Source organism: Saccopteryx leptura, chromosome 4, assembly GCF_036850995.1.
Source record: "Saccopteryx leptura isolate mSacLep1 chromosome 4, mSacLep1_pri_phased_curated, whole genome shotgun sequence".
NCBI classification, from domain to species: Eukaryota; Metazoa; Chordata; class Mammalia; order Chiroptera; family Emballonuridae; genus Saccopteryx; species Saccopteryx leptura.
The window spans coordinates 126,393,628-126,415,213 of NC_089506.1; the positions used below are offsets into that span (position 1 = coordinate 126,393,628).

The following is a 21,586-nucleotide window of genomic DNA, read 5'->3' on the forward strand; positions in this document are numbered from 1 at the left end:
CAAACTGGGTGTCTTGACTATTGCCTTTCATTGGTCCACTCACTCTCCTATTAATTTTTCTAACTTTTAAACCCTGCCTCTTATGTTTGTTCACTAGTTTCTTACAGAACCACATACAGACATTCACCAATCAGAAAATTGGAAAAATCTACCTAACCCTACACACCAACCCTGAAACCTGCCCTCACGAAACAAAAAAATCTGGAACCCTATAAATACACTCCTACTCCGAACAATGGTGGAAAAAGTCCTTATTCTTGATGCTAGCACCAATTATAGGACCAAACCTAATTCTGTGCTTAATTTTAATGCTTGCCTCTTTTTTTATCAAGTTCCTACTGGCTCGAATGAAAGAAATCTCCAGGATTACCTACAATCAAATGCTTTTACAACGCCTACTGCAACTACCCCAAGGGGGGTTCACGAAGGAGACCCCCAATAGAGATAACAGCAGGAAGTAGCTCCAGAAGATGGTCGTTCTGAGACAAACCTCCTTCCTGAACCCCATACCCTCTCCTTCCCCCAACCTCTTTTCCTTTTTTATCATACCACAGAGTTGAGAAATGATAGATATATGGATTTACCAGAACTTCCAACTGCCCTTTGGTTGCCCCACCTGGCTGCCTGACCTCACCCTTACTTACAGGACAATCGCCCCTGAGGCAGAAAAGTTCCAGAAAAGCTGATCAACCTCTCAAGGAGAAGCGTTCCAGGAAGTAGAAACCGTAAAACCGTAAAAAGGAACATACCAGAACTTTTGACTCAGTGCCCCCTCAGGCTCTCTAAAACACTATAAAAATTGCCCCTAGTCTGTAGCCCGTGCTCTTCTCCCCGGAGAAGTGCCCGGCAGGGTTCCTTTCTTCCTTTCAATAAAGCCTGTTACTCTGGTCTTTTTGGACTCCCATGGATTCCAATAGTTATAAATTAATATCCCTAGACAACAACCTCATACTCCTCAACAAATTAAGTCAAGAATTTGACTTAGGAAATAGAACCAGTGGGGATGTTGTAAGGTACCAAAAGCTGAAAATTGATATTGATATTGATATTCTGGGAGGAAAGGTCAGGCTTTCCTATCAGGCTTTCCTGTCCTGTTCCTTTTTTAGGGAGGGGAGGGAGAAGAATGTAGAAGTTTCTGGCTTCCAAGAACAATGAGTTATCCAGTTTTAAATCTAAAATAAAGGTTAACCTAGAAACTTCTTCTCTTTCAATTTGGAAGCAGAATTTACATACCACCTTGCATTGATAGTAGTTCCCCCCCCTTCCCTGAAATCTTGAGAGTAAAATACCTCTAAGCTAGTGAGGGAAGATGAACCCTGAAAGATTTATAAACATCTTTAATTGTGTTACCTTGAGAATTTTAATGTTTCTGTATATCCCCTAAACAAATGTTGCCAGCTCATACCACAATGTCATGCTTTCCCTGCCCATGTGTGATCAAGGGTATATAAGCAGCCCCTGAATTATTTTTGGCAGTGCACAATTTGAGCTTGCAGTTGCCCTCTGTCAGCCATATGCGGCTGGCATATTAATAAATCTCCTCCTCTAATAAAACTCTTCAAAATTTATCTAGATTGGATGTCTCCACGTGGACTCAATGAAGTGAGGTACAATGCCTTTCAGAATCTGGGGTGCGGTACTTTATAACAAAAGAAGAAAAGATCAAGAATGGCCAGGATATTTTTGGAAAACAGAAAGGGTGGTCTTGACTGCTGGCCTCAGGTGCCCACAAAGCTCTTTGGGCTTCCTGCCTGCCAAGCCTGAGGTTAGACACAGATTATGGGGGTGGAGAAGGGTCACCTGAGTACAGGAGGTGAGGAGAGAGGGACCAGAAGGGCCCAGTGCTTAGACGGAGGGGGAGCAGTATCTCAGAGGACAACTCAGACCAGAGCCAGAAAGGGGTGGGTAAAAACCCTGAGCTTCCCATAGGCACGTGTGTGAGGGAGTGAACGTGAGCTCATGGATAGAATGAGTGTCTGGGGTGCTGCCGCCCCAGATGTGGGATGGCCACTCTGCAAGGGACGTGATGGAGTGAATATCTGGAAGCCACACAGCCTGCTCCACAGCTGAGGCTGGGGACAGTTCTAATCCAAGAAGGTGGCTGTGAGGGCCCAGGACAGACTGCCCTGGGGTGGGCTGAAGGTGGACTGCTCCTCAGACTCTTATCTAGAGCTTGCTGCTGGGTAGAGAAGGGAAAGCCTGAGCCCAGGGCCAGACAGGCTCCCAACAAGGTGGATGACCACCCCAGCATGAAGGACCAGCATGGGCCACCCTGCCCTGCAGCCTGCACCAGGAGAACAAAACACAGGCAAGCCCCTGGAGCACCACCTGTGAGCACCCCCAGATGCACACACAGCCTCATCATGTCCACACACAGATGCATACACACTAGAAACTTGGGGTCTGGGGACAGTCACTGCTTTGGGAGCGAGTCGCAGGGCCCTGGCTCCACATGTAGCATGGGAAATCGCTGGTTTTAATTAGCGGGTGATTTTATTACCTCCTCCCCAACACGTGGTCCTGACATATGGAAAATGCACACTTGTTTATGGATTTGCAGGCCACAAACATCAATTTAATAGCATCTTTCTTAGTGGTTTTCTAGATATAAAACTATTAGAACCAGGCTAATGTCTTCTAAGACCTATCACTCCTGCCCCTCCAGCCATGGATATAAAGATGTACTTTTAAATGTACTAATTAATTATGTCTATCACTGAGAGAACACCATTGAAATTGGTTTGGGTCTCCATGCCATCTGGGGCTGAGGGTGTGAGCACCTGTAGCCCAAGGTCCTGAGAGTCGAACATCTAGAATTCCAACTTTCCAACAGGCGTATTTTCCTGTGTTACCTGAAGGCCACTCATGGGGCGTCTGCCATGTAGTACATCTCCTCCAGGGCTGGTGACCCAACCCAGAACCAGCGTGTCACTTTCCCACATCACTTGTTTCAGCATGACAGGAGCATATTGTTTGGTGTCCACAGGCTGCCCCAGCCCTGCCCATTGCTTGGGGGCCTTTCTCAAGTTCACTCAAAACAGAGCTATTCAGGGCACAAGCCAGTCAAGGGCAGGCCCTCAATGGGCTGAACAAAAGCTCCTGCAGCCGAAGGTGACTTTGGCAGGAATGCAGGGCCCTGGACTCAGATACGACACCTCATATTTCTCCAGTTTTCAGGAGACCTTACTTGGACTGGAGCCCAGCTGAGGGACTCTGGGCCTGGTAAGCCTGGCTGGAACTTGGCTATTTGAGGCTGGAGACCCTAGGGACAAGCCAGGCTTCTTAATGCTGGCCCCACCCTGTCTTGGGTTGAACGTACCTGTATGTGCACAGGCATGTCATCTAGGGCCTGGCATGGCGTGAGCCCCAAACAAGTGTGACCATCCCTAGAGCTTTGTTCACAAAGATCAGGACCGGAGCGCGACTTAGAGCTCCCCAAGCAGAGTCAACTGCTTACAGCGTTACAAGGAGTGTTGTCTGGGTGTCAGCCTTGGCCTGTTTCCTGGGGAGAATCTCAGTTGTCACAGAAAGAGATAAGACAGGGGAAGGTTAACATCTTGATGACAGCACAATAGTCAGGGCATCATGTCAGTCCCGGCTGGGCGGCCTTGGGCCCCACCCACGTGGAGCCCAGCACAGCGACAGGGCATCTGGCACACCCTGGGTCCCACTCACAGGGCTTCTGCTGCCTGGCCTCAGCTTTCCCTCCTCAGCCATTCCCAATGCTTCTTCAAGGCCCAGCTCAGTCTGGACCATGGACATGGGGCTACAGAGTGAGAACGTTACAATCGATTGGTTTTATGTTTCCACAGTTCAAGTTCATTTTAGAAGCCATGAAAAACAACGATAAGCAGAAAATTTGACTATCCAGTGGCATGCCATATCCCCAAAGGTGACCTCTGACATTGTGGTCCCTATCTTTGGTCAGGTTCTCTTTACCCCCAAGTCCTATGGTTTTTATTCAAGCCTTCCTTTTACTTCTATTCACCAGATACAGCCAGGTATGCATGGGCCCCAAAACCAAGTCACTCTGACAATACACACTCACATGTGAAAACATGCTCACACAATGAACACTCACCCACACCCTTGTACACACTTGCACGTGCTCACACACTCACAAGTACACACTTATGGCTGGTCTCCAGGGTCTGGCTGGCCAGAGATGGACAGGCCGTAAGGAGGGAGCTTGCTGGGGTGGCTAGCACATACCTTTGCCCCAGCTTCAGCCCACCAGTTGGGATCTCTGCCTGGAGAGGACTAAGGATCCCAACACACCCATCTGCAATGTCCTGACTTTCCAGATCAGGAAACGAAGACCAGAACAGGTGGCAAGTTGGGAGCACTTAGGTTCTGGTTCCTCCCTGGCCCACAGGTACTGGGAGTGCTGCTGGGGCTCCTCTGTTTGGGGAGGCTGCGATTTGGGGTTGAGGTGTTCCTGGGTCCATGGCCCTGAAGTGACCACCAGGGCGTTGTTGACAAACAGTAGTGGGTGCCCAAGTCCACCACCTGCAAACCATGTTGCTGTCCAGGGGCTCCTTCCTCAATGTTCCTGGGAAACCCCAGTGAGGAGGGGCCTGCTCTAGGCCACATGGGATGCACCTGAAAACTGCCTCCCACCTTCCTTAATCTTATTTTCATCACCCAAGATTTATAGGTTTGATTCAGTCCAGTGTTTTTGTGCCTGGTTTTCTCCAGTTGTGGGTTTCTAAACAAAATATGTGATAAGGCCCTGGCCGATTAGCTCAGTTGGTTAGAGCATCCCCCCAATATGGCAAGGTTGCTGGTTCAACCCCTGGTAGGGCACATACAAGAATCAACCAATGATGCATAAATAAGTGGAACAACAAATCTATGATTGTCTCTCTCTCTCTCCTGCCCCTCCTCTCTCTCTCTTTAAAAAAATTTTTAAAAGACATGTGACAAGCAGAGCAGAGACAGGTACGCAGGAACAGGTACACTTGAGGGCACAACCCATATCCCTTCTTCTGTGTGGGGTTCTCCTCATGGGCAGGCTAGACACTTCCCACTTGTCTTCACTGGAGAAAGGAGGCAGCCACACCCTTGGACAGGACCCCAGAACCCAGGAGCTGGGATCTGGACCAGTGTGGTCATTTGTATGCTTGGCAGTGTCCTCTGATGGTGTCCTCATGTGTCCAGCAGTGGAGCCATGGTGGTGACCGGCACAGTGGGATTGATTTGAGAGCCCACACATGTGTGTTTGGTGGCTTCCTCTGCTGACAGACTATGGATGGGACCTTCTTGAAGCAGAAGCTGTGTGACTGTGGCCTTCGCTGGTGTCCAACGTCTGACCCTTCCAGCTCACACCATCTGGATAAGTCTGGTTTTGTTCTCACTTCAACATGAACAGGTTAAACTAAAATAAATATTTAAAGCTGCTTTTCACACAAAAAAAGTGTTATTCACTGAGCTCAGTCTGTCACTCAGATGACAGTGGTGATGAGCCTGCCTCCCCCAAAGGCAGCTGGCTGGTGGCTGAGTTGAGACCCTGTGACATCTCTGATTTGCCCATTTAATCTGTGTTTTTAAGGAGATGCCCTTTTTGTAGGGTGATGGAAGGTGTAGATTCTTGCCTCGAGTCTCTTCCCAAACTGAAGGTGGCCCAAGGTGAAGAGAAGAATAAGCATGATGTATGAGGCAGACCGAAGAGAATACAGGATTCATTATAGGAGGATCCCAACGTGTTCCTACAAGAGGTCAGCAAAAGACATTGATGTTTGCAGGAATAAGTTGAAAAACAAGACATCCATTTTGTAATGATATGAAAGAGTGGAAATTGAGAAAAATATTGGTGCCGAATGGTAGGATTTTCTCAGGATGTGGCCAAACCACAGAATATTGGACAGTCACAGAAAACAAGTTTTCAAAGAACAAACATAAAATCACCAGCGTCTACTAAATGAAAAGATAAAAAGCAGATTGTAACTTCAAGTTCACATTATTGGTTTTATTTTGTTTTTTAAGTGAGAGGAGGGGAGATAGTGAGACAGACTCCCACATGTGCCCTGACCGGGTTCCACCCTGTTTGGGGCCGACATTCAAATTAACTGAGTCATCCTCAGTGCTCAGGGCCGGGCTGATGCTCTATCCACTGAGCAAACTGGCCAGGGCCACACTTCTCTTTTAGAGCTTGATTATAACTGGGTCACCTGCCCACAGATCCATTCCATGTGGGCTTTAAGGCTTCAAGGGTGGGGTGGGGGTTCTCTGGGCACGACTTGCCATGCTTCCAGCTGATTCCCAGACATGCTGGCAGAGCCTGTGCCCAGAAAAGGCACCAACCCAGGTTGGCTCTGAACCATCCAGGGGATGCAGAGGCTGTGCCCAGGAAGACAGAGGTTTAGTAACACCTGACAGCTATCCTGGGGATGAGGTCACCAAGCCAGCAAAGATATAAGAATGTGTCCACCCCACAAACATGCCTGCAGTGTTCTCTAGGCTGAGGGAGCTGTCCTACCTTGTGGGTGAGACCAGGATCACTACTGCTCAGGTAAGAGCATGGGACCTCTCTCAGGTCATAGGCAGCATTTGTACCCAGTCCTCAGGGCAGCAAGGGCCCTTAGCTTGACCAAGGCAGTCGTCCTGGTCCTTTCCCACACTTGTCTGCTCACTCTTTTTGGCTTCTACCCCTTCACCATTCTCCATTGCAAGAGCTTTTGTGTCCTGTGCCAGTGGGGGCTTTGGAATAGGGCAATAGACTCTGGGACCTGCTGACCTCCAGGTCATGACTTTGGCCCCATGAGGCCCAAATGAGTTAGGAACATGCGGCAGGATTAGTCTGTGGCAGGTCACGGTGGGGCATCTGAGTCACGGGGTTGTGTGACTGGTTGGCTGGGTGGATCACGGCTATTGGGGGTGCCTGAGGAGACTGGTTCAGGTACTGGTTAGTCTAAGACCAGGTTTACTGGGGGAGGGAGAAGGAATCAAGGGGCCTAGTATCTGTGAAAACTCCTAATCTTACAGTGGTTGAGGCACTGGTTTCAAATTATAAGCATGTTGGAAGATCTGGAGAGTTTAAATGTTTATTTTATTTATTTATTATTATTATTTTAGACACTTCTCTTTTTTTATTTTAATTTTTTATTTATTTTTAGAGAGGAGAGAGAAAAGGAGAGAGAGAGAGAGAGAGAGAGAGAAGGGGGAGAAACAGGAAGCATCAATTCTCATATGTGCCTTGACCAGGCAAGCCCAGGGTTTCAAACTGGTGACCTCAGCATTCCAGGTCAATGCTTTATCCACTGTGCCACCACAAGTCAGGCTATTTTATTGATTTTAGAGAGAGAGGAAGGGAGAGAGAGAGAGACAAGAACATCAGTCTGTTCCTGTATGCGCTCTGACTGGGAATCAAACCAGCAGCCTCTGTGCTTTGGGATGATGCTCTAAAGTGGTCCCCAACCCCCGGTCTGAGGACCGGTACTGGTCCGTGGGCCATTTGGTACTGGTCCGCAAAGAAAGAATAAATAACTCACATTATTTCTGTTTTATTTATATTTAAGTCTGAACGATGTTTTATTTTTTAAAAAATGACCAGATTCCCTCTGTTACATCTGTCTAAGACTCACTCTTGACGCTTGTCTCAGTCACGTGATATATTTATCCGTCCCACCCTAAAGGCCGGTCTGTGAAAATATTTTCTGACATTAAACCGGTCCGGGATGTGAGGGCAATCTGGCTGCGGCAACTGTCACCCCATTGATCGCCAGGGTTGATTCGGCTGATCTGGCTGGCTAGGCAGGTGTCCCCTTCCTCCCTCACCGCTCCATGTGCATCCCTCCCGAAGCTGCGCGCTCGGTCGAAGAGGACGACCTTCCCTGATAGAGGAGAGGACCGTTCTTCGGTCAAGGGTATACGAGTAGCTGCGCTCCCCTGCTAGAACCTCCAAACAAGTCTCAAACCGGTCCATGGTCTAAAAAAGGTTGGGGACCACTGCTCTAACCAACCCAGATATCTTGTCAGGGTGGAAGATCTGGAGAGTTTAAAGAGACACTCATCCCTGGATCCCATGTGAGAATTTTGATATAACTGGCATGGGATGCAGCCCCCCCCCCAGGGGGTGGGGGTGGGCAGTGACAAGTCTGAGGCCAGGCTGGATGGGCATCTCAAAAGAAACCTAGGAAGCTGGGTTTTATCTATGGAACTTCATTCTCCACAGAATCTAGTAATACACTTGAAAATAAGTTTTTGAAGAAAAGTTATCATTCCAAAACATAATGGACCCATCATGTGCACAACAAAGCTGTAAAGTCACAATTGTGGGAAGTAGGGGCTTTCTGATTGATTATGATTTAATGGTCCATTAAGTGATTCACAGGCCAGCGGGGTTACTTCTGCACAAGGCACAACAGGTTTTAGAAGCAGGGCCCCCCACAACCTGGCAGGATAGCAACAGCTCCAGACTTTTCTGTTTCCAGCAGGAGTCCTGGCCCCATCCACAACCCAGCTCTGGCCTGAGCATCAAGTCCCACTCTGTGGATACTCAGGTCCTCTTAGGTCCAGGCTGAGGGAGGAGGGTTCCCCCCACCAAGGGGGGAACGTCCTCTGGCCATCTTCAGGCCTTGAGCTATCTCCTTCTCCCCTCGTTTCACCCTCCTTTCTGTCCTGGTCTCCTGCAGTCCCTTCTCAAGATAACCCAGCCCCCCCAGCCCCCCCCCCCCCCCACCGTCTGCAGGCTCTGTCCAGCACGCACGCTGGATGGCACCCATCCTTCCTTCCTGGTGCCAATGGAGAAAAGCCCATGGGGCCTGTGGTTTTGCAGGATTTCATGACCAGGAGATGAAGACCAAGGCTGTTTTAGAAGGGTAGGGGGTTGCTCTCCCACCCCTGCTCTGGTGGATGCTGTCCTTGGTCCTTGGTCATCCATGTGTCCTCAACTGAGGTCCTGAGGGTTCATGTCAGGCTGGCTGCTCAGTGGCCTCAGCAGCTGACCGGGGCTGTATTCCTGGAGGCTTCTCTAGTGAGCAGGGCATGCCCCAGCTCATAGGGTGTTTGGACCAGAGGCAGCGGATAAGGCTGATTAGCCTGAATCACCTGCCCACAGAAGGAGAGGATGAGAGCAAGACCTGTCTGTGAGTCCACTTGCCCAAGAACTTCAGTGGTTGACACAGAGACTCCTGGGTCAAGAGCCACCAGGCTCCGTCTGGCTCCTTTCTCTCAATGAGTAGTAGGGAGTGGTACTCGGTGGGTCCTAGACTCCCTGAAAATGATGGAGTTGTCTGAATGCCATGCATAAAAAGAAAAGGAAATTATGATACAAATTGCAGCACTAGTCACAGTGGCCAAAAAGGGGGAAGTAACTCAATGTCCATTGATGGATGAGTAAACAAACTGTGGTCCACACAACAGAATAATATTCAGCCTTTAAAAGGGAGGAGATTCTGCCTGACCAGGCATCGGTGCAGTGGATAGAGCGTTGGTCTGGGATGTGGAAGACCCAGGTTCAAAAACACGAGGCTTGAGCCCAAAGGTCGCTGGCTTGAGCCCAAGGTCTCTGGCTTGAGCAAGGGGTCACTCGCTCTGCTGTAGCCCCTGGGTCAAGGCACATATGAGAAAGCAATCAGTGAACAGTTAAGGAGCTGCAAGGAAGAATTGATGCTTCTCATCTCTCTCCCTGCCTGTCTGTCTTTCCTTATCTGTCCCTTTCTCTGTCTCTGTTGAAAAAAAAAGGGGGGGGGGGAGGAAACTTGAAGACAGGTTACTCAGTGAAAGAAGCTAATCCCTAAAGGACAGATTCTATATGATTCCACTCATGTGTGGTCCCTAAGGAAGTCAGATTTATAGGGACAGAAAGGAGAATGGTGGTCTCCAGAGGCTGGGAGAGGGGAATGGGGAGTTAGTGTTTAATGGGGACAGAATTTCTGTTTGGAGAAAGGTTTTGGAAATGGAGAGTGGTAATGGTTGCACAATATTGTGAATGTTATTAATGCCACTGGACAGTGGCTGCCTGATTCTTTCACCTTTCCCCCAGGTCCAGGGCATGACTGAGGGTTAGGTTGCAGAGGGGCAAAGGCTAGAAGCAGACTCGAGAGGCAGCAGAGCTGGAGGCAACTTCACTCCAACACGCTGCTGCCTCTGGTCCCACACAGGGTGAGGGCTACTCAGGCCCCCCGCTGGGGCCTGACTTGCTGCCCTCGGCCAGAGCCTTAGGCACCTTCGCCCAGGTCCTGGCACCGTCCCGGCCACAGCGCGTCTCCCCCAAACACCCCGCCCTCCTCCCGCCCCCTCTCACCTCCTCTCGCCCCTCCAGCGCCGATAGCACTGTCTTCCCTTCGATCCGGCGCCGCCTCCCCCTGGCGCGCCCCTCAGCGTCCCCCGGAGCCCTCTTTCCTGGCACCTGCTCCCCGGGTTATTAAAATTCGGCGCGGGCGCGGGGCCTCGGCGCATTCCTAACTCGCAGCTGGGCGGGCGGCGGCGACGACCGGGAGCCGGTCGTATAGAGCTCGGCCCTCTTTTGTTTGCTCAGTGAAGAGCAAGGCGAAACTTTTTCAGAAGTGCGGTCGCGGGAGCACGACCTGCTGCGCGGTGACCGAGGTGAGCGCTCAGGGCGCTGGGGTGTCCGGTGCCGGGCCGGGGTGCGGCGGGGTGTGGAGCGACCGAGGACTGTGGAGCCACAGGTGCGCTCAGCGAGCTCTGAAACTTCTCATCACTCCCGGGAGCTCCGAAGCGCGGTCCCCAGTTGCTGCTTGTCCCGCTACGGCCCAAGATGCGGGGGCCGCCCCCGGGGTGCTGGTGACCTGCCCACGCAGCTCCAGCTCGGTCTCTCGGCAGCCCCGGGGATGAGGGCTTTGGAACCGGGCAGGGAGGAAGGGTCCTCTCGCCGGCTGCGCGGGATCTCAGGGGCTTGGGGCGGCGGCTCTGCACCCTCGTCCTGCCCAAGAGCCCCTTCCGCACAGCCGGCTCAGATGCCGCCGGTTGGACGGTCGGAGCCTTTCCTTTTTATGAGTACTGGACGCGCAGAGGGAAAAAGTCGGAGCCAGTATTATCCCTGGATGTGGGGGAGGTGGGCAGTCCAGGGGCCTCTCCTAGTTTACGTTTCCCCAGGTTTTAGGCCCTTTTTTTTTTTATCACTTGAAAATAATCTTCATGGGTAAGCAGAGATCTTAGTGTGCAACTCCACGAGGTTTTTTAAAAGGTTTTATTTATTAATTTTACAAAGAGAGGAGAGAGAGGGGAGGAGGAGCGATAAGTATCAACTCAGAGGTGCTTCACTTCACTGATTGCTTGTCCTATGTGCCTCCACCAGGCAAGCCCGGGCTTTCCACTTGCGACTTCAGCATTCCAGGTCCATGCTTTATCCCCTGCACCACACAGGTCAGGTGCAACCCCACAAGTTTTACATGTGTGCCCACCACCTGGATCAGGACACAGCACATTTCCATCTGCCAGAGGGCTCTCTGGTGCCCTACCCCTCCCCAGTAGCCAAGGTCACAGCCAATTTTTTTTTTCTGAAGTTGGAAACAGGGGAGGCAGTCAGACAGACTCCTGCATGTGCCCCACCAGGATCCACCTGGCACACCCACCAGGAGGTGATGCTCTGCCCATCTGTGGGGTCGCTCTGTTGCAACCAGAGCCATTCTAGCGCCTGAGGCAGAGGCCACAGAGCCATCCTCAGCGCCCGGGCCAACTTTGCTCCAATAGAGCCTTGGCTGCAGGAGGGGAAGAGAGAGAGACAGACAGGAAGGAGAGGGGGAAGGGTGGAGAAGCAGATGGGCGCCTCTCCTGTGTGCCCTGGCCGGAAATCGAACCTGGGACTCCTGCACGCCAGGCCAACACTCTACCACTGAGCCAACCGGCCAGGGCCGGTCACAGCCAATTTTACCTTCCTCTAACAGCTTCATGTAAACGGAATCACATTGTGTCCTCTTCTGCCTGATTCCTTTCTGTCCTGGGACCCGGGCCGCATGAGTTTCACCCATGCTTTGGTTGTAGGGATACCTCTGTCTGCACTGCCAGCAGCATTTTTCTGATGCTGTCACAGTCAGTTTAGCCACCCTCCTATTTATGGACATGGGGTGGCTACCAGCCCCTCTGGCTGTCAAGAAGAAAGCTATTGTAAACAGTTGCTACTCTCTGTGGGAGTGGGTGCTGTTTCTGTTGGGGACAAACCTGAAGTGGATTTGTGGGTGAGAGGCGGGCATGTGTTGGGCTTATGGATGGTGCCTGCTTAAGTCCTGCCAGCAGGGGCCCTGGCCCTTCCTCCATCCCCAGCACTTGCTGTTTGCATTTCCTAGCCATCCTGGCAGTGCCTGCTGGCTTTGATCTTTTTGAGCATCTTTTCCTGTGCTTCTTGGCCTTATGGCTGTCCTCTTTTGAGAAGTTTTTTCTTTCTTCTTTTTCCTTTCCTTCCTTCCTCCCTCCCTCCTTTCCTTCCTTCCTTCCTTCCTTCCTTCCTTCCTTCCTTCCTTCCTTCCTTCCTTCCTTCCTTCCCTCCCTCCCTCCCTCCCTCCCTCCTTTTCATCTTCCTTTCAAGTGAGAGGAGGGGCAATAGTGAGACAGACTCCTGCAAGCCACCTGACCCGATCCACCTGACCTGGATCCACCTGGCAACCCCAGCTGGGGCTAACATTCAAATTAACTGAGCTATCCTTAGCACCCAGGGTCCATGCTCAAATCAATTGAGCTATGGCTGTGGGAGGGAAAGAGAGAAGGGGGAAAGGGAGGGGTGGAGAAGCAGATGGTTGCATTTCCTGTGTTTCCTGATCAGGAATTGAACCTGGAAGTCCATACGCCAGGTTGACACTCTGCACTGAGCAACTGGCCAGGGCCTCAAAACTTCTTTTTTCCCTTGTTATGAATTGTTAATCTTTACTGATTTGCAGGTTTTCATTTTGTCTCCGAGTTCTCAGCTTACATTTTCACTCCCTCAGTGAGGTTGATAATTTCAATAAGTCCATGGATTGATTGTCCTCTTTATTGCACATGTTCTTTGTTCCTTTTTGAGGGATCTTTGTGTACCCAAGGTCACACAGGTGTTCTCCTGTCTCATCCAGAAGCTCGATTAGTGAGTGACTTAGCCCCTTGCAGGTCCATAGTCCTGAATCACTTTTCTTTCTTTTTTTTTTTACAGAGACAGAGAGTGAGTCAGAGAGAGGGATAGACAGGGACAGACAGACAGGAACGGAGAGAGATGAGAAGCATCAACCATTAGTTTTTCATTGCGCGTTGCAACACCTTAGTTGTTCATTGATTGCTTTCTCATATGTGCCTTGACCGCGGGCCTTCAGCAGACCGAGTAACCCCTTGTTGGAGCCAGTGATCTTGGGTCCAAGCTGTTGGGCTTTTGCTCAAACCAGATGAGCCCGCGCTCAAGCTGGCGACCTCGGGGTCTCGAACCTGGGTCTTCTGCATCCCAGTCTGATGCTCTTTCCACTGTGCCACCGCATGGTCAGGCCTGAATCACTTTTGTGTGTGGTGTGAGGTAGGGATGAAGGCTCATTTCCCCACGTGGCTACCTGGGCATTATAGGGGCTTTTCCCTCTTTGCCACTCATATTTTCCTACTTGAACTCTTCAAGTCAGCACATACTACTTTTGCAATCTGAGAATATACATTTAAAATGTACAGGAGAGCCTGACCAGGCAGTGGCGCAGTGGATAGAGCGTCAGACTGGGATGCAGAAGGACCCAGGTTCGAGACCCCAAGGTCGCCAGCTTGAGCTCGGATTCATCTGGCTTGAGCAAAAAGCTCACTAGCATAGACCCAAGGTCACTGGCTCGAGCAGGGGGTTACTCAGTCTGCTGAAGGCCTGCGGTCATGGCACATATGAGAAAGCAATCAATGAACAACTACGGTGTTGCAACGAAAAACTGATGATTGATGCTTCTCATCTCTCTCCGTTCCTGTCAGTCTGTCCCTATCTATCCCTCTATCTGACTCTCTCTCTGTCCCTGTAAAAAATTAAAAAAAGAAAAGAAAAAAATTAAAATGTTCAGGAGAAATGTACTAGAAGAAATGACTGTAGGTAAGTGAGACCTTCCCTGTTCACTCACAGGTAAGAAAGTGAGGCATGGGGAGAATTCCAGGCTCTGTCCACTGTTGACCCTGCCCCTAGCTGCTCTGCTTTGCTCTGGTTCTCAGAAAAGTCCAGTCAATCCCAGAGGCCTTTGGACTTCCACTGAGGCCCTGGGCGGGGGTGCTACTAGGGCAGCACTGGAGGCAGCTGGTCCAGGAGGCTCTCTGGTCTCCCTGGAGAGCTGGGAAAGGAGGCAGAGTGGTAGGGTTTTGAACAGAAGGTTCCCAAAATGAACCCTGATCCTCTGCTGGGCCCTCCAGTGGGAACTGTCCCCTCACATAGGAGGGAAGCCTGATCTGCATCTTTAATGTACATGTTTTCCTGCAGGACAAGCTTGTCACCCACAGATTTCTCTGTCGCAGCACACCCCAGCCTCAAGTCCAGTGTGAGGCATTAGAGATGGCCCTGAGCCCAGAGCCTGCAAGCAGGTCCCCTGTGCTAGCTATGACAGGCAGCTCTGTGCCCAAACCATCCAGCCCCCCCAACGCATCCCTCAACAACTCGTGGACCAGCCTGACGGAACCCAGCTCCCTGGAGGACCTGGTGGCCACAGGTGCCATTGGGGCAGTGCTCTTGGTCATGGGCGTGGTGGGTGTGGCGGGCAACGTGTACACACTGATAGTCGTGTGCCGCTTCCTGCGCACCTCAGCTTCCATGTACGTCTATGTTGTCAACCTGGCGCTGGCTGACCTGCTCTACCTGCTCAGCATCCCTTTCATTGTGACCACCTACATCACCAGGGAGTGGCACTTTGGAGACGTGGGTTGCCGTGTCCTCTTTAGCCTGGACTTCCTGACCATGCATGCCAGCATCTTCACCCTGACTGTCATGAGTAGTGAGCGCTATGCCGCAGTGTTGAGGCCGCTGGACACCGCACAGCGCTCCAAGGGCTACCGCAAGGTCCTGGTGCTTGGCACATGGCTGCTAGCGCTGCCCATGATGCTGGCTATCCGGCTGGTCCACGGGGAACACAAGAGCCTCTGCCTGCCGGCCTGGGGCCAGAGCACCTACCGTGCCTGCCTGACACTGCTCTTTGGGACCAGCATTGTGGGGCCTGCCGTGGTCATCGGGCTGCTCTACATGCACCTGGCCTGGGCCTACTGGCTGTCGCAGCAGGCCTCCTTCCCACAGACGCGGCGGCTGCCCAACCCCAGAGTGCTGCACCTCATCCTGGGCATTGTGCTGCTCTTCTGGGCGTGCTTCATGCCCTTCTGGATATGGCAGCTGCTGGCCCAGTACCTTGGCGCCCAGCCGCTCACACCCCGCAGCTCACGCATCGTCAACTACCTGACCACTTGCCTCACCTACGGCAACAGCTGCATCAACCCCTTTCTCTACACTCTGCTCACCAAGAACTACCGTGACTTCCGCCGACGCTCACCCCACGGCAGGAGTGCCAGTGGGCCTGTGGGCACCCAAGACTTCTGGCAGTGCCTCACCCACTCCCATCATGCCTTTGGCAGCTTGCTGTCCTCCAGCAGCCAGCAGGTCACTGAGCGCATCAGCCTGTCCCAGGAGGCCCCTGGGGGGGTCTGTCCCTGAGTGTCCCAGCCTCCAGGTGGGTGCGGGGGTGAGGTGGCCATAGCTGGAGTCTTGCAGGGAGGCCCCAGAGTAGAAGCTACTCCCTGAAGCCTCTCCCAACCCTCCACAGACTCTGCTGACAGCTCTTTTCCTCCTTCCTCTTCCAGAAAGTTCCTTGCTCTCCCATCTGTGGGGCAGCTGTGTTGCCGTCCCCATTGCTCATTTCTGCTCCGTCAGCCCAGAGCCTTCCCTCCACACACACACACCGTCCAGCCTATCTACGAGGGTCTACTGAAGATGCAGGTCCAGACATACTGAGTCAAGTCTTCACCATCCACAGCAGTAGATGAGCATCTGATCAGTGCCAACCCTGACTTGTGGTGGGCACACAATTGTCTGCATGGACCCTCCCCTCCTGGTTGGTGTGGCCTCTGTGGCACCTGTCCCATCCCTTCTGGCTCTGTAATAATAAATGCTAAGCTGTGTGATCCCTGTCCTGCTTCAGCCTGGGATGGGGTGTTGAGGGTGGGGAGGGCCCACAGCAGGTGGAGAAGCCTGTTAGTCTGGCTGCGGAGGGCACACTTCTTCTCTGAGGCCTGTGCTGGTGGTAGTCTGGCTGTCCTGACACAGTGGGTGGGTGCTGTCCATCCTGAGCCAGGCCCCAGTTTGTAGGGCCTGAGACCCTGGGGTGAGGCAGGGAACGATCACCCCAGCCTGCTCAGGGAGGAGGGGCAGCTGGGGGCTCATTCCCAGACAGGAACACAGCACACTGAAACCATGAGCCAGAGCTCCTGTTTACAACTTACCTCTCCCTCCCCAGACCTGTGGCTTCATCTTGTGCCTTTTGTGTGCAGCGTCTGAACTGGGCCTTCTGGGGGAGCAGAGGCTACTGGGCCTAGTCCACAGAGTGCCCCCACCTGGCCAGCCTGCTCATCATGAGGAATGAGCTGGCCAGTAAGCAGAGGGAACAACAGGGTGAAGGTGTGGAACAGGAGGGAGTAGGCAGGGCACTGTGTCTCCTGATGGGGTCCTTGCATGGTGGGCTCGGATGAGGGTAGGGGCAGGGTTTTATCTGAGCTGTGGGGGCATAGAAGGACTTAGTGGGGTAAGGCCTCCTCAGGCTGGGAGGTTTGGCTAGGAGTCAGGGCTCCAGGCTCAGGTCAGGCAAGGCAATGACAGGAGCAGGGGCTCGTCCCACAGGTTTGCTGAGGCTCAGCCAGCCTCCCTGGGCCCATCACCCATAGGCTCCCACCTCTCCTCGCCCCAGCATGCAGGGCCACTGGGTCAAAGCCAGGAAGTGATCTGTGCAGGCCTGGTCTTGCTCAGACCCACAGTCTTTGGCTCTCTGGCATTATGGCTTTACCCCCACTCTGAGCTGAGCACAAACTGTCCTGCAGGCCCCAACCAGGCCCTGAGACCCCACTCTGCCTCAGGGTTCTAAAGTCCTTGAGGGTCTGGGGCAGGAGGGAGGGAGGTCTCAGCCGCAGGAGCTGGAGCTGGGGAGTCCCAGACTAGGGTTGGCTGGACATTAGAGGGTCCCAAGGTGAGGGCTAGTGCATGAGTGAGCACAGGGGGACCTGAGCTCCAATATGGTGGGGCTATGGCCGTCAGTCACAGCTCACTGGGGTGCTCCAGAGAGACTGAACCCATAGGACACACATACAAGACAAGGTTTCTTTAAAGGGATTGGCCCTTGTGATGACGGGGGCCAGCAGTCTATAAACACTCAGGCAGGAGTGAACGCTGTAGCCTTGGGGCAGAATCTGTCCTCTGTGAAACCTCTGGTTTTGTACTTAAGGCCTTCAACGGAGTGGGTGAGTCTACTTATCCAGTTACAGAGATCATCTGCTTTGCTGGAAGTCAGCTGATGGTAGACATCTGTCCATATGGCAACGTGGTCAGCACTTGGTTCCTTTCCAGAGCTGAACACTCACTGTTGGTGACCATATTTGTCAGTTATGGCAACTGAGCTGCTCCCACCTCTCCCCTGACTGGACGGAGTTGCTGTGAGCACATCTCTGTATGGACCTGTCATTCCTCTTGGGAAGGCCAGGTTCCTTCGGAACCGCCAGACTGCTTCCCAGAGTGGCCATGCTCCTCCAGCCATGCAGTTCAGGGTCGCTGCACTCCTTCTGGGCGCGAGCCACTTTTATAATAAAAGAACAGCTGTTCCAGGTAAACTTGGATTAGTAATGGCAGCTCTGTGAGAGCGACTGCTTCTCAGTCATGCGTCTGCAAGGCTGGGCTTTGGGCCTTGCTGAGGTTGGTGCCAGGACAGTGCTGCCCGCAGGCTGGAGGAGGGGAGCATTGGTTCCCACCCCACCTTCTGCATAAGGTACCCTTGAAGAGCAGTCACCAGACAGGCATGCCCCCCTTAGGACTTATCCTTCCAGCTCTGTCCCAGGAACCTGTTCCAGGAGCTTTCCTTCCTGGGAACATCTACTGGGGGGCGGGGGCAGCCAGCAGGGGCCTGCAAGAGCAAGGGACATCATTGTGGCCATCATCACTATGGATCATCTTGGTTCTGTGGGTCATCAGAAACCCTTTTGGCCAGTTTCCTCAGGCCCTACCCCTGGCCTGCTGGCCCTGGGAAGGCACCAACCAGGTCCCTGCTCCTTCCTGGGCAGAAGGGCCCATGGGGGGGGGGGGGTGGAAATGGAGAGGAGGGGAACGAGTGGGGCAGGGGAGGGCTGCAGTAGAGAAGCAGCCACAGCATAGATGTAGGAGCTGCAAGGACCTTCATCTGGGTCCAGCCCCGGCCTCCAGGGCAGCAGCGGTCAGCAGTGGGGACTAAGGACTGTCTGTCTGCTGTCTGGTGGGTGAGCACATGGAAGCCAAGGGAGTCCGGGGTGATGGATGAGGCCTCACGGCATTTAAACATTGTCCACCCAACACCTGGACCTGCAGATGAAGAAGTAAAACCTTAAGGCCAGGCTCAGCCCACAGATGGCATGACACCCAGAGCTCATGAAGTACCTGAACACTCCCCAGGATCTACCAGTCTGTTGTTCATTGTGGGGGTGCTTTGGGCTCTCATGGGTCTCCAGAAGCTTCCAGAACAGTTTGCAATGTTCATTTTTTTTTCGGACTGTGCTGACCCATCCCACCTGCATCCATCCAACTTGGAGGGAGGGTCTCTGTCCCTCCCTGCTTGAATGCAGTTCACCTAGAAAAGCAGTGGTGACCAGTCAGGAATGCTGAGAAGTGACCCAGAACCCAGAACCAGTGTGACTTTCTCTGAGGTGTTCCATATCCTCTGAGCCTGTAGCCACCCTCATGGGAAACCATCTGGAACCAGGCATCCAGCACAGGACAGAGATGGAACTTAAGGTGTACATGTGAGTCATAAAACCATAAAAGAATGAAAAGAACATACAGTGAATATCTTTTTTTTTTTTTAATTAATTTTATTTATTTATTCATTTTAGAGAGAGAGAGGGAGAGAAGGGGGAGGAGCAGGAAGCCTCAACTCCCATACGTGCCCTGACCGGGCAAGCCCAGGGCTCCGAACCGGCAACCTCAGCATTTCCAGGTCGAGCGAGGCTTTATCCACTGCGCCACCACAGGTCAGGCTCTTTTTTTTTTTTTAATTTAAATTTACTTGTTCTTTATTTTAAATATTGTATTTGTTCCCGTTTTGTTTTTTACTTTAAAATAAGATATGTGCAGTGTGCATAGGGATCTATTTATTTTATTTTTGTATTTTTCTGAAGCTGGAAACGGGGAGAGACAGTCAGACAGACTCCCGTATGCGCCCGACCGGGATCCACCCGGCACGCCCACCAGGGGCAACGCTCTGCCCACCAGGGGGCAATGCTCTGCCCCTCCGGGGCGTCCCTCTGCTGCGACCAGAGCCACTCTAGCACCTGGGGCAGAGGCCAAGGAGCCATCCCCAGCGCCCGGGCCATCTTTGCTCCAATGGAGCCTTGGCTGCGGGAGGGGAAGAGAGAGACAGAGAGGAAGGAGGGGGGGGTGGAGAAACAAATGGGCGCTTCTCCTATGTGCCCTGGCCGGGAATCGAACCCGGGTCCCCCGCACGCCAGGCTGACGCTCTACCGCTGAGCCAACCGGCCAGGGCCTTATTTATTGATTTTTTAGAGAGAGAGGAGTGAGAGAGAGAGACAGAGAGAGAGAGAAGGGGGAGGAGCAGGAAGCATCAACTCCCATATGTGCCTTGACCAGGCAAGCCCAAGGTTTCGAACCGGCAACCTCAGTGTTCCAGGTCGATGCTTTATCCCACTGCGCCACCACAGGTCAGGCCTATGATTGACAACCTTCTTTTTTTTATTTATTCATTTTTAGAGAGGGAGAGAAGGGGGGAGGAGCTGGAAGCATCAACTCCCATATGTGCCTTGACCAGGCAAGCCCAGGGTTTCGAACCGGCGACCTCAGCATTTCCAGGTCGACGCTTTATCCCCTGCGCCACCACAGGTCAGGCGAATATCTTTCTAATGTAAGAAATGGGAAGGCTTGGGGAGGGTGACCCAGAACCCAGAACCCTTTAGGAAAACATCAATACATTTGATTACATAAGTCATTTAAAATCCTGATGCAGCCTGACCAGGCAGTGGCGCAGTGGATAGAGCGTCAGACTGGGATGCAGAGGACCAAAGTTCAAGGCACCGAGGTCACCCGCTTGAGCACAGGCTCATCTGGTTTGAGCAAAAGCTCACGAGCTTGGACCCAAGGTCGCTGGCTTGAGCAAGGGGTTACTTGGTCTGCTGAAGGCCCATGGTCAAGGCACATATGAGAAAGCAATCAATGAACAACTAAGGTCTTGCAACGAAAAACTGATGATTGATGCTTCTCATCTCTCTCTGTTCCTATCTGACTGTCCCTGTCTATCCCTCTCTCTGACTCACTCTCTGTCCCTGTAAAAAAACAAACAAAACCCTCCACCCCAAAATAATATAAATAAAATCCTGATGCAGAAAAAGATACTTGAAGCCAAGACATAACTGACATCCTCAAGAACAGAGGTGGTGTTAAGTGTTGAGAGACAGGTCAGGGTTTTTTTTGTTTGTTTGTTTGTTTTTTTTTACAGAGACAGAGAGAGAATCAGAGAAAGGGCTAGACAGGGACAGACAGACAGGAACGGAGAGATGAGAGGCATCAATCATTAGTTTTTCGTTGTGCATTGCGACATCTTAATTGTTCATTGATTGCTCTCCCATACGTGCCTTGACCGCGGGCCTTCAGCAGACCGAGTAACCCCTTGCTGGAGCCAGTGACCTTGGGCTCAAGCTGGCGACCTCAGAGTTTTGAACCTGGGTCCTCTGCATCCCAGTTCGATGCTCTATCCACTGCGCCATCGCCCGGTCAGGCCAGGTCAGAGTTCTTAAGTGTGACCAGAACTCTCACTTCTAGGATTTTGTCCTAAATCAAAAAGTTAGATGTAGATAAAATTTATGTGGCCTGACTTGTGGTGGTGCAGTGGATAAAGCATTGACCTGGAACACTGAGGTTGTTGGTTCAAAATCTTGGGCTTGCCTGGTCAAGGCACATACAAGAAGCAACTACTACAAGTTGATGCTTACCATTTCTCTCCTCTTTCTCTTTCTCTCTCCCTCTACTTTCTAAAATCAAATCCAAAAAAAAAAAAAAAAAAGATTTATGTGGAAAGATGCTTCCTTCAGCATTACTTTAAAAATCAGAGACACCATGGCTTGTTAAATAAAATATTGACCTGGTCATGAGACTAGGAAGATTGTGTTTTGAGAGTAACAATGGCATCATCTAGGAAGACCGTTACTGGGACAGATCTAAGGATATTGGTAAATGGAGGGAAATAATGTAAATGTATAATGTAAACCCAAATTTTATTTAAGACAATCCAGTGTGCGCCTGTGAATGCATGTGTAAGTGTGATTGTGTATTTTCAAGCTTGACAGAGGTGCTTGAAAATATCAACACTATTATCCTGCGTCACATGGACAGGGACCCGAAGAGGCTGGGGAACTGATGGCCAGGCTGCCACTGGACTTCAGCCATGGGCTTCATTCCTCCAGATGGGGCCCTGCCACCCCAGAAGCCCCC

The 21,586-nt window shown here is 51.9% G+C and overlaps 1 protein-coding gene across 2 annotated transcripts; it reads left to right on the top strand.

The window, feature by feature from the left end:
• The first annotated feature begins 10,269 nt into the window (after window positions 1-10,269).
• UTS2R (urotensin 2 receptor) lies at window positions 10,270-16,025 on the top strand. Of its 2 annotated transcripts, none has more exons than XM_066383759.1 (3): window positions 10,270-10,548; window positions 14,357-15,517; window positions 15,718-16,025. In XM_066383759.1, exons 2-3 carry the CDS (start codon window positions 14,429-14,431, stop codon window positions 15,898-15,900), a joined length of 1,272 nt encoding a protein of 423 aa, XP_066239856.1. In that variant the 5' UTR covers window positions 10,270-10,548; window positions 14,357-14,428; the 3' UTR covers window positions 15,901-16,025. The 2 variants fall into 2 exon arrangements, with proteins under 2 accessions (XP_066239856.1, XP_066239857.1); XM_066383760.1 differs by having other exon boundaries at window positions 14,357-15,587; window positions 15,718-15,836.
• The last annotated feature ends 5,561 nt before the right edge of the window (window positions 16,026-21,586 follow it).

Coding starts and splice junctions, on each gene's coding strand:
- UTS2R (XM_066383759.1), top strand. CDS start 14,429: ATGGCCCTGAGCCCAGAGCCTGCAAGCAGGTCCCCTGTGCTAGCTATG. Junction 15,518..15,717: donor TGTCCTCCAGCAGCCAGCAG/GTCACTGAGCGC, acceptor TTCCTCTTCCAG/AAAGTTCCTTGCTCTCCCAT.